Raw genomic sequence first — 12,336 nt, forward strand, 5'->3', positions numbered from 1 at the left:
CAGGAACCTTGGACACTCAAATTCTTTTACTGCTGTGGCCCTCAGCTTCCAATCTGTAAAATGGGTATGAAGTCTCATGGCACGAGGTTGTGCATGAGCATCTCTCACACTCAGCCTGGCCTAGAAAAAACTCAAATTTTTGAGTTTTCATCAAATGAGAGAATAAATGATTAAACAAATAGAAATGCCTCACAGAGCAGCATGCGCTGAGATTTTAAGGACCCAAGTGAAGTACATGGAAATGTGCAGCTGTCTGGAAGGACGGTTGGGAGGTGGGATCTTGGGGAGAAAGGGAAGAAAGGGGATGGAGCAGGGCTCCCCAGGCGAGGGTGGCGGCTGAGCCTGTGTACCCACCAGCCTGTCTGTGGCCGTGAAGTGTGTGCGTGTGTGCCCATGTTGATGCGGCGCCGTGCGGGAGGCGGGCGTCCCCTGCTGTACATGGGAGGGAGACTGTCTGTGCAGAGCATTGCCCAGTTGCCATAGAAACGAGCAGAAGGAGGTGGGTGGCTGGAGAAGGAGGCGGGTCGGGAGGGGGGAGTGGGGAGGAGGCAGCGGTGGAGGGAGCTGGCTCCTGCAGTTCTGGCGCTGCTGCCTTCCTGAGTGAGCAGTGGAGGGAACCCTAGAGGACCGAGCCCCCAGCCCGGCGCCAGGCCCCCTCTCCGCCCGCCACCACGGAGGAGAAGGAGGACAGCCAGCCCCTCCGGCCCTGGCCTGGCCCAGCGGGGGCAGTAAGCTCCTACCTGCCCGCAGCTTGGTGCCCACACAGGCCCAGGTAGGCATTTCGATGGCTGGAAGAGGCTGTGTGGAGAGTGGGGAACGGGACTGCCCTGCCTTCCTACCAGCGGCACCTGGTAGGAGCCAAACAGGCCATCCGGAGGGGCTGGGCCGGGGACCCGGCTGGGGAGTGGGCTGTGGGGTGCAGCCAGCATCCTGAAAGGTCTCGTCAGAGCCTTGATCCTCCTCATCGGGGGACTGTCCCTGTTGCCTTTCCTCCTCTGTACCTCTTGTCTCCACCACTGCCACAGGTCCTGACTTTGCAGCCATGCCCCCTCCTTGGGGCAGCTGGAGCCTCCAGGGACCCACAGTCTGAAGCTAGACAGGGTAGGCGGCAGAGGGCAGGGAGGAGTAAGGATGCCCCAGTCCCACTCAAAGGTACTGCTAGGCTCTGGCTGTTTGGGATAAGCAGACTCACCTCCCACGATCTCCCGATGACGCCAGAGCCTCCCTGCTGGCCCTGGATGGTCTCAGGCACTGGGCTTAGAGCTCCCTGGTCAGGTCAGAGGCATCTACCTCCTGCCCCATCCTCAGGCCCTTGCCCTTCCTCGTTCTCCCTGGAGACTTAGTGAACTCTCCCCAACCCTTGATCTCCCAAAGAATCCCCGTGCCCATCCCCAGCAAGCCCAAGGCCTCCAAGTTGGGGCACCAGGGAGCAGGCCTCTGATGGGGTGAGAGTGCCTGTGGCCCTCCCTCCTGCGCTCTCCGTCCCCCTGCTGCAGTGCTCCTGGGGACAGACTCCTGCTGCTGGGGGAGCTCTCCGGCACTGCCACTGCGGAGGAGCCTCTGCCGGCTGCTCAGGAGGGGGCGGGGTGGGGTGCAGGGGAGGAGCTGGGCCCTCTGTCCCAACTCTGGTCAGGGAGGGGACAGGAGGGGGCCCACAAGAGTGCACAGGTGGGGCACACCTGGTCCAGGTTTGCCCTGGATGAAGCTGAGCCTCCTTGGGTGGCATAGGGAGGAGATGGTAGCCTGAGAGGGGGCAGAAGGTTGATGTGTGCAACTATGGGCGTGCTTAAGGTCCTGCCCTTCTCCACCTGCTTTCTCTGCCGCATCCCCTGAGAGCCCAGCTGGGTCTTTCACTGGACCACAGTGTGGAGTGACCCCTTCCCCTGGCACTCGAGTCAGAGGGCCTGGTGCAGGGGCTGAGGAGGGGTCGCATGATGGGGAAGGGAATACACACTGAGAAGCTGGTGTGGCTCTGCTCATTTCTGCAAACATTAGATGCACATCCACAGAGTGCTGGACTTGGGGGCTCCCACTTTGGGATCAAGGGCCTAGGAGGAAGAAGGGCAGGTCTCGGGTTGGCAGAAATGGGATGCAGATTCGCCTGTGCGCACTGACACTGCCTGCCCCTGCTCCTCCGAACCCTGCACTCTCCTCCTCCCCGACCAGGGTGGGAGCTGGTATCTGCCCTGCCTCACCTCCTGCAGCAGGGCCTGCTGGCCTCAGTTGCCTGTCAGCAGCTGCCCCCACCTCCACTGGAGCAGGGGCTGGTGAGGCCTGGAGGGCAGGTTCTTTGGGTGAGAGCTGAAGGAGTGTCTGTCCACTCAGCAGGCCCTCCAGGCCTGACCCCGACCTCCCGCCCCTGGCCTGCCTCCTCTGGGCCCAGGCCCCTCCCTGTCAGGTTGCTGCTTCACAGGTCGGCTTGGGGCTGCCTGTGCTTGCTCTGTCTTTCTCCCACATTCTTGCCACCAGATTCTGGGGCAGTGAGTCCACCAGGATGGGCTTCTGGGATACATTTTCCTGCCCCACTTCATTGCACACAACGCACCCACAGCCCAGGGCACCCACCTGGAAGCCGGATTGAGACTTGACCTCCCCCAGCAGACCTTCTCATGTGAAAGGGAGCTTGAGGGAGGCCCCAGGAGGACTGAGAGGCCTAGAGCTCAGCAGGGGCTGGGGCCTGAGACACAGGAACAATCTGGCTCCTGGCTGGTCCCTCCTCACTGCCCTTGACCCCCATGCAGGAGCTGGCAAGGGTGAGGAGGTATCTCCAGCTGGCTGTCCATGGGCATCTCAGGGCTCCAGAACTGAGCTCCCATCCCCTCCAACACCGTTCCTCCCTCAGTATCCCCAGCTCAGCAAACAGCAGCTCTGTCTGCCAGCTGGTCCGGCAGGAGCCATCCTTGACTTCTCATCTCACCGTCACATCCAAACCATTGGCAGATCCTGTTGGCTGGAATGCCATAGCACTTCCAGACTCCAGCCTCTTCCCACTCCTTCTAACATTACCTCCTTATTCTGAGCCCCCATCTTCCCTCACCTGGGGGACTGCAGCCACCTCCTAGAGCTTCCCTGCCCACTCTGCCCCACCGTGGTTTGCTCTTCCCCCAGCAGCCATAGATCCTTTAAAACAGAAGCCAGATCACATCCCACCTCTTCCCAAACCCTGTAGTGGCTCCATGTCACTCTGCTAAAGGCCTCCTTCCGACCTACAAGGCCCTCCCCAGTCCCCTCCCTCAACCTCTTCAGCCTCACCCCTCCCCTTCCCTCTTCTGCGCAGGCCACATGACCCCCTTGCTCCTCAACCCTGGCAGCCAGCTTCTGCCCCAGGGCTTTTGCACGGGCTGTTCAGAATGCCTGAGTGCTCTGCCTGGCTCCCTCCCCATCTCCCTCAGGCCTTTGCTCCAAGGCCACCTGCTCAGAATGACCTTCTGTGACCGTCCTGCAAACAAAAGCACCACTCCTCTCCCCCATCTTCCCTCCCTGTCCCCTCCCCTGCCTTGCTTTCCTTCACAGCCCTTGTCACCTTCTAACATCCTTAATTACCACTTATTTATCTCGTTTCTTGCCTGCTCAGCCCCTCTATAATGTCAGCCCCACAAGGGAGGCGGTTTTCTGTCTTATTCACTGCTATAGCCCAGCTCTGCACCCTGAGAATCAGGGCTGCAGTGTAAAGCCAGGAGTGTCTCCCTCGGGGGCTGGCTCAGCGTCTGTGCTGTCGTGGAGGCCTATGATTCCGTCCTCACAGGGGAAGATGATGCCCACCTACCTGGGCCATTGCCTCAGGGACATTGGGTCAGACAGGAAGCTGGGCCTGCCCTGGGTCCGCACGTCTTCCTTTTCTCCACTCCAGCTGTGGCCACAGCAGCTCTGCCAGGCCAGGCCCGGGAAGAGAGCAAGCCGCAAGCACCCCAACACAAGCCACTGAAGTGGGAGGGCCACGGCCCCTTCTTCCTGGTCGGAACTCATCCCTGTGTTCCCTGTGTTGCAAAAACGTGCTGCGCTCCCAGCAGGAGTGCTGCCGACAGAGAGGGCGGCGTGGCCCCTGCTCTCCAGGCAGCCACAGAGGCAGTGGGCACAGGACAGACAGATGCATCCCCGCAGAGCAGCCAAGTGTGTGCTAACTGATCTTGAGAAAAGAGATGCCCCAGAGCAGACAGGAGGGGGCCCTGCCTTCCCAACAAGCTCCTGCCCCTGCCTCCCCATCTGTGGGCATCTCACTCTGGGCTCCCCCAGAAGCCAACCCCAAGACAAGGATATGATTCATTTAGGAGGTGGCCCACAGAAACACTGAGGGTGGGGAAATGAGACGGGGAAATAGGCAGCCAAAACAGGGTGCTTTACCAAGCAAGTTACCACTGCAGGTAATTCAGCTCACTCCAGTTGGGGAGCTCTGGGAGAGATTTTGAACACACCTTTGACTCAGTCCAGGAGGGCAGGGGAGCTGGGGTATATATACACCACCTTCCAGTGGCTCTCCACTACCCTTTGCCCTGTCCCTCACGCTGGCTGAGTTTTCTCTGAACTGTTGTCACCACCTAATGTGGTGATATTTATTATATTTGCTTCTTGGCTTTTTGCCTGTGCTGGAGTGTAAGCTCCATGAGGGAAGGGCTGGTCTTATTCCCTGATGAACCTGCCCCACCTGAAACAGGCTTAGAGGCCCTCTAAAGATGTGGGCTGTGCAAAATGGTGTCTTGTCTACTTGACTTGAAAGCAGGGGAGGGATGTGGGCTTTTTGGGGTGATTTTTGGGAGGAGAGAGAGAGGGTCTGGGCTCTTAAGAGGGTGGCCAGAGGAGGAAGGGAGAGCACAGGGATGGTGAAGGGTGAAAGGTCAGACCAGGAGTGGGCTAGGGAGGAGGAGGGGCCAGCCACAGAGGCTGGGGTGCCTGAGGCTGTGTCTGAGGCTTGCCTGTTCTCACAGGTGGACCACCAAGGGGTGCCTTGTGTCCCTTCCTAGCTGGGATGAGCCCACCTGGTCCCCTCTGCCCTGGGCCTCTCTGGAGCCCTCCAACCTTGAGTAAGGTTTGAGCTCTGCCTCCCTGAGTCTCCCTATTTGTGTTTCCATCCTCCTCCTTCCTCCTCACCTTGGGATCATCATTTCTAATGAGCAGGCCCCTTGGGGACTGCCTAGAACACCCCAGGTTAGAAGGGATGGAGGTCCAGGGGACTGGTTTTCAGACCCAAAGAGAAAGCAAGAGGAAGCCAGGCCTGAGATCTTCCTTTCATGGGGAACCTGCATATCTGAAGGTCCCAGGTGAGGCCCAACAGTCCTGGAAGGACTCTGGGGGTGTTAGCTGAGGAGGGGAGAAGGGGAGCCAGGTGATCCAGAGAGATGAGGCTCCTGTCATGAAGACTCTGTACCTGTTAATACCCATAATACTGCAGGTGAACTCTGGACCTTATGTGCACTCATTTCCTGCTACACCAATCCCATGGGGTAGGTGCTATCATCACCTCCATTTTGCAGATGAGGAAACTGAGGCACAGAGAGTTTAACTAACTTGCCAAGGTCAGTGGCAGAGCCGGGATTTGAACCTCATCTCCAGACATTCTGTCTGGCCCCTTGGTGCTGTTAACTATTGTGCTAATCGACTTTTTGGGACACCAGGTTGCCACTCCTGAACCAGCAAGACTGTTTAGGGCAGAGCATGCCTAAGAATGGCACCACAGGGTTGGTGTCAGATGAGGGGAGGGGTAGGCGAGGGCTGGGGTATTTGGGGAAGGCCTCCTGGAGGGACAGGGACTGAGCTGGCCCTTGAAGGGAAGCAGGCTTTTTCTGGGGGAGGGGTGAGTGACAGGAGGGAGGATGGCATACGCTCTAGGCTGGGTTATGGGGAGACATGAGCAAAGGGGCAGAGGCTCTAGTGGACGCGGTGCATCTCAGCTGCCTTGAATCCTCCCTGCTGCATTCGGAGCCCCAGCTCCCAGAGATGGCTCAGAGGCCCTGTGTGGCCCCAGGTCAGGCGCTGTGAGCCTGTCGGTCTATCTCTGGGTGAGGCGAGGGGTGGGTTGGGGGGGCACTGCTGGGAATGTCTGTGGGACCTGAGACCCTGGGGGAGAGGCAGGCAGCTCTGGTTTCTCCATGGCCCTGTCCCTGAGCTGAGCCTGTTCCGGGCAGGGGAGAAGGCCTTAGGCCAGGAGGGCTGGAGTGACACCCACAGAGAGCTGGGAGCAGGGGCAGGGGAAGGACCATCCCTGGGTCTGAGTCTGGCTCTGACTCCTCCCTGCTGTGTGACCTTGGACAAGGTATCTAACTTCTCTGAGACTCAGGTACTCGTCTGTAGACTAGGGAAGACAACAGCCATCTCAGTGGGCTGTGAGGTTTGGAGATAAAGCGTGTGAGGAGGTGCTCACAATGGCACACAGTAGGCACTCAAAATTGCTGTGTCGTCGATGCTGCCTGCGTGCTGCAGCACCCCTGAGGACGGAGGGTGCCATGCTGAGGGCAGGATGGTCCTGGGACCACAGGGAAGAGGAGACCCTGGAACCGGGCCCTGAGGGCTGGCCAAGAGGAGGGAAGGGATCTCCAGGAGAAGCCCGGCCTGGAGACAGAAGGTGGGTGGGACTCGGGGCCTCCTCCTGGCTCCTGGCTCTGGTTGTATCATCATCATCATTGTCAACATTGGCTGGGTGCCCACTGTGTGCAGGTAGCTGTGTCTGGCTCTGGGATAGAAAATTCATCATTTCTGCGGTTTATTAAGTGAATGTTCAGAACGTCCTTGGCATTTATTCATTCATTCATTCAACAAAAGTGCACTGCGCACATACTATATGGCCAGCACTACACTGGATGCTGGGAATACGGCAGAGAACCAGACAGATAAACACCGCTGACCGGACTGAGTGACATTCCTGTGGGAAGAAGGACATGCAACGTGATGAATGCCGTGCTGTGGATGGCGTGTCTGCTGGTGACGAGGGCTGTGGAGAATAATATGGCAAGGACAGGCAGGAGGTGGAGGCTCAGGACCTGCTGGTGTCTGGGAGCAGCTGGGTGACTCCCAGGCCTGTGGTTGGTGACCGCTGAGGTAGGAATCCACACAGCGCCTTGGACCACACCAGGCCTGGCCTCTCCGGGCTCATGCTCTTAATTCCTCTGTCCCTTCCTCAAGCCAGGAGTAGGTGGAACACAGCTGAGGGCCCTGCCTTCTAGGTTCTCCTAGAGGCAGCTGTCAGGAGATGCCTGGGCCTGAGGAGAGACGCTTTTACCCTGGGGCTCCTTTGTCACTGAGGCCTCCATTACAGACTTGGCCCACATCTCACTGGTAGCAGTTGGGGGAGCTGGCTCCAGAGCCCTGCACCCCCCATTCGGCACTTCACAGGCTGCATCATCCTCATGGACAAGAAAGACAAGACCCTTCCTGGCTCCACAGAAAGAGAGGGCTACCCGAGATGGAGCTGTTGCCCCCACTACAGGCAACGGCAGTGGTGGATGGAGAGTGAGTGCCGACACTCATGGAAAGCTCACCGTGTGTCAGGCGCGGTCCAGTGGCCCGAGGTCTAGTGCTCCATTTAATCCTTGCAACAGCCCATTTTACCAATGAGGGCGCCGAGGCCTGGGAAGAGGAAGAGATCCACGCAGTCTCACAGCCCATACATGCGAGAGCCAGGGTTCGAATCCAGGTTATTTGGCTCCAGAGTCTGGGTTGTAATCCTACTTTGTGCTGCACAGGCCCCAGGGTCAATCCTCACTCTGCCATCCTATAGCCGTGTGATCTTGGTTTACCTCTCTGAGTGTTGGTCTCCGCAAGAAGAAAAAGAGAAAGCCCCTGCCTGTGAGGACTGCTGCAAGAATGAATGAGGTGCTGGGTGCGAGGGCCTGTCCTGAGGAAGTGCTCAGTAAGCCTTGCTTCTGCTCTCCCTCGGGGGTCCCGGGGAATGAGGCTCAGCAGGGGCCATGCAGCAGGGGCTTTGGCTGGAGCGAGGACTGAATCCCAGCTCTGCTGTTTACTGTCTCAAAGGCCATGGGTGCACTATTTTAATCACTCTGTGCCTCAGTTTCCCCATCTGTAAATGAAAATAAGGCACACATAAAGCGTCTAGAGCAGTACCTAGCACACAGTAGGCACTCGGTAAATGCTAGCTAGTGATAGCCAATGTTAATGTCAACACCTCTCTATGTAATGATAGTGTGGTGGTCAGGAGTGTGTGCTCTGGATCTGGACGCTGGGCTCAAGTCCCAGTTGCACCTTTCCCAGGCTGTGTGTATTAGGCTCCCCAGAGAGACAGAACCAATTGGATGGATGGGTGGATGGATGGATGGATGGATGACAGATGGATAGATAGGAAGGTAGAAAAGGATGGATGAGAGGGCATTTGTTAGGGGAGCTGACTCACATGATTGCGAAGAAGTCCCTTGTTACGCCGTCTGTGAGCTGCTGAGCCAGGTGGGCCAGTACCATGGCTCCAAGTCCAAAGGCCTAAGAACTGGGGGGCCAGTGGGGTAACTCTCAATCTGCCAAAGGCCTGAGGACCGCAGGGGCTGCTCATGCAAAGTCCCTGGGTCCAAAGGCCACAGAACCTAGAGATCTGATGTCCAGGGGCAGGAGGAGCGTGTCAGCTCCAGAAGAGAGTCAGAACTCACCTTTCCTCTGCCTCTTCCTTCTCTCTGGGCCCTCAGCCGATTGGGTGGTGCCCACCCACACTGCATGAGGGCAGATCTTCCTTCCTCAGTCCACTGATTACAATGCCAGCCTCTTTCCGAAACACCCTCACAGGCATACCCAGAAATAATGCTTCACCAGCTCTCCAGGTATCCCCTAATCCCATCAAGCTGGCCCCTGAAATTAATCATCACACTTAGCAACCTCTGGCAGGTTACTTCGCTGCTCAGTGTAACAGCAGTTCCCATGTCACACGGCCGTTGTCTATTCATTGAACTCCCACATGCAGTGCTGTGCACCGTGTGTGGGACATTCGGCCCTCACTGCCTGCTGGCCACTGTCATTGCTGTGACAGCCTTAAATCATAAGATCACGCAGGGATGGATGCTGTGATGCCCTGGGCTCACTTCTCCCCTTGGTACCTGGACAAGCTCTGTCCCTGTTACATCCCTGAGTCCCTGGATTCTCAGCTACAGTGTGGGGTGACAGCAGAATCTGCCTGGTCAGATTGTGGTGAGGATTAGAGGAGGTAGATTCGACATGTGAATGGTACGTGCCCAATCAATGCCAGCTGTCACTTATTGAGACACTAAAGGGTCTTCAGGGCTGAGTTAGCCTCACAGCCACTGGTGAGAGAAGGCAGATGGGCCTCGTGCCCCTTTGAAAGGTTGAGGAAGGTTAAGAGCATGTCGAGTGTGCCCACAGGGAGTGCCAGGTGCCAGCCACATCCTTTTCTGACGGTGAGAGATGCAGCCTTTTTCGTGACAGCAGGTGCCAACTGCCCTTCAAGAAGGACATGGCATTTGTCCAGAGTTGAGCCTCCTGCCTGCCCCCAGGGTGGGGGTGTGAGGCTAGTTTGGAAGAGGCAGAGGTGGGGTGGGAACGTGTGTCTAGCCACATGATACAGAGGTCCACACACTGTCTCCTGGCTCTAGTTCCTGAGCCCACCCCTGTGTGGGTCAGAACTGAGGCTGGAGTTGGGAGGGCCTGGAGTCTGCCATGGGCTGGACACTAACCACCTCATCTAATCCTTCAGTCAGTCATATCATCCTCATTTCCCAGCAAGGCCCAGAAAGGCCTGCGAATTGCCCATGGCCACACAGCAGGTTGGTAGCAGAGCAGGGACCCCGAGGTTGGAGCTGTTTCCACTACGCATGCTCCCTCAGCTGGAAGCTGCAAAGACGCATTACCTGCCAACACCAAGGGTGGACCCCAGCAAGTTCCAAAAGCCTTGGGCCTGGCCTTTTCTGGACGAGGTGGAGAGTGGTCTCAGCCATCGGGCATTTTGGCCTGACATACCAGGTCTCAGCTGCACTGTCCCTTCCCTCCAGGCTGACAGCACCCTCCATCCTGGTTCCCAGCTCCCTCAGCTCTCCCCCAACACAGGCCGGAGGGTTTCAAAAATATACACACGAGGCACATTAAAAAATTCATGCACATGAGGCAAAATTAAAAGGGCACGAAAGGACCTACAGAGAAAAGTCTCCCTCCCCCTGCGTACCCTGGCCACCCCATTCCCTGAAGACAGTCGCCATCACCAGTTTCTCTTGTGGTCCTCCCAAAACACTCCCTACCTATGTATTTTCCCAGCCACACGGTCAACACCTTGCTCTTTTTGCTTTAGTGATGTGGTCTGGGGAAGGTTCCATTCAGGAGCAGAGCTTCCAAGACAGGCCTGCACCATAACTTACTGACCCAGCCCTCTGTGGACAGGTATTTGGGCTGTTTCCGGCCTTTTGCGTTTACAAGCAGTACTGTAGTAAATAATCTTGTGCATCATCTGGCTGACTGACTGGAAGTAAATTCCTAGAAGTGGTGTTGCTGGGTGAAGGGTGTGTACCCCATAATTGTATCAATGACAATTGTATGGTATTAAGTTACTTTCCCATTACCGTGGGTGAGAGACAAATGGCTCGGGTTCTACCTTTGTTCCCACGAGGAATGCCTCTACCCTCCACCCAACTCCTGCCCACCCCCCACCAGCCCACTGGCAGCTATGCATTACCAGGGGTCGGGGCAGAGTTCTGTGTGACATTAAGGGTTCTAGAAGGGACTGTGGCCCCAGGGATACCTAGCTCACCTGGCTGACCATGCTTCCTTAAACATCCCTGCTTTTTACTTCTCTGTATCTAAATTTAGAATGTTCCTTATGAAGCAAGTACTGCTTTATAAGTGAAAAGTGCCAAGTTAAGAAAAGAAAAATTCAGACTCATTTCTTTGTCCCTTGATGAAATCCAGCCGTCCTCCCTCTCACCCACCCCCACTGTGCATGAGTTTATGGGAAAGTCTGTCTGTGGTTCTTCTAAAAGGGAGGGAACAAAATACGTTTAGATGCCTGAGGGGTGCAAGAGGCAATACGGGGTTATTACTGGGAAAGAGCCCCAGGCCCCGGACAGATGGGGAACCCTAGGGCAAGGGACATCCTCAGCCAACCATTCTTACATGTTATTGCCCCTGCCCTGAGCCTGAGAGCCAGCTGCTGGTAAGGGCTGGGGGTTCCCTGGACCCCCAGGTTGGGCTGAATCTTGCAGAGGCCAGCCCTCCCTGAGCATCCACACTGTCAGGGTTCATAGTCCTGGGACTGCAGTGCAGAAGCAAGAAGGTGTCCCCTAGTGCCGGGATCCAGCTAGAGGCTGGCAGCTCATAGCCGGGCCAGGCCCAGCCTGGACTCTGCTGCCTCTTTGAAAACCAGGCCCCTGGCCCTCTTGAGTCCTGGCTCCTGACTACTGAGCCATTCTTGCCTGGGGTAACAGCGAGGCCTGGCTGGGGGAGGGGAGGAGGGGAGTACCCACCGCGGCCCTGGGGCAGCGCACGGCCTAGATTGGATAACCGTGATGCCTGCCGACAGATCCAGGGCAGACACAGCCACCCCAGATGCTCCCATAGATCTTGGTGGTGTGACCTGTGAGATCTTGGTGGCGTGACCTGTGGGCCAGGACACCACACATCGGGATTCCCAGGAGATTTGTAAGGAGCTAATGGGGGCTGCTGAGGTTGGCAGCAAGGGCAGCCAGAAGGGCATTTACAGGGTCCCAGGGCTCAGATAACTGAGGAGGCGCTGAGCCTGGGCTCCAACAGTCCAGGAGACAGAACCAGCTCTGGGGGCTGGGGCTGGGGCTGGGGCTGGCTTCTGAGTGGAGGTGCTCATACTGGAGCTAGAGGATGGATTCGAGGGAGGGGGAAGGAGGAGGGATGGGGAGTTGGGCATGAGGGTGCTACAGGGCGACTGTTGGGGTTACTCTAGGTCTGGCGAGCTAGTTTCTGGACAGGAAGCTGACATCCTAATGCAAGCCTCCTCCCATGGAGCTCCATCCCATCGGGTTGGGGACCCAGGACTGGAATGGGGCAAAGGGTGGAAGGCCCTTCTCTCATCTCCATGGATCTCTCTCCTGCCCTCCCAGTGCATGAGCAGCTGAGCCTGCTAACCGCAGCTCCGCACTTGTCCATCCCCCTGCGGCTACACCATGTCCGGCTCCTACGATGAGGCCTCACTGGCTCCAGAGGAGACCACCGACAGCTTCTGGGAGGTGAGGCTGTCATGATCTCCAGGTTCTGGGGACCAGACAGCCTGGCTGTTTGGAGGCCAGGCTCCCCTATTACTCACCCCATGACCTCAGGCCCCACTCCCCAGTCCCCCAGGCCCCTCCAAAGCCCTGGGTGTCCAACAGGCAGCGGTAGCCATGAAGTGGCCCAAGAGCACTGCCCACTGAGCCAGGAGCCCCTCTCTCCCCA

The 12,336-nt window shown here is 57.4% G+C and overlaps 1 protein-coding gene across 4 annotated transcripts in view; it reads left to right on the forward strand.

The window, feature by feature from the left end:
- PACSIN1 (protein kinase C and casein kinase substrate in neurons 1) overlaps positions 1–12,336 on the forward strand; it is a 75,401-nt gene that overhangs the window by 54,543 nt on the left and 8,522 nt on the right. For all 4 annotated transcript variants that reach the window (XM_010358067.2, XM_030929273.1, XM_030929275.1 and 1 more), the window contains one exon: positions 12,006–12,131. In XM_010358067.2, coding sequence (XP_010356369.1) covers positions 12,069–12,131 — 63 coding nt within the window. In that variant the 5' untranslated portion in view covers positions 12,006–12,068. The remainder of the gene's footprint in view (positions 1–12,005; positions 12,132–12,336) is intronic.

The sequence above is a fragment of the Rhinopithecus roxellana genome, chromosome 4 (assembly GCF_007565055.1).
Source record: "Rhinopithecus roxellana isolate Shanxi Qingling chromosome 4, ASM756505v1, whole genome shotgun sequence".
Classification (NCBI taxonomy): Eukaryota; Metazoa; Chordata; class Mammalia; order Primates; family Cercopithecidae; genus Rhinopithecus; species Rhinopithecus roxellana.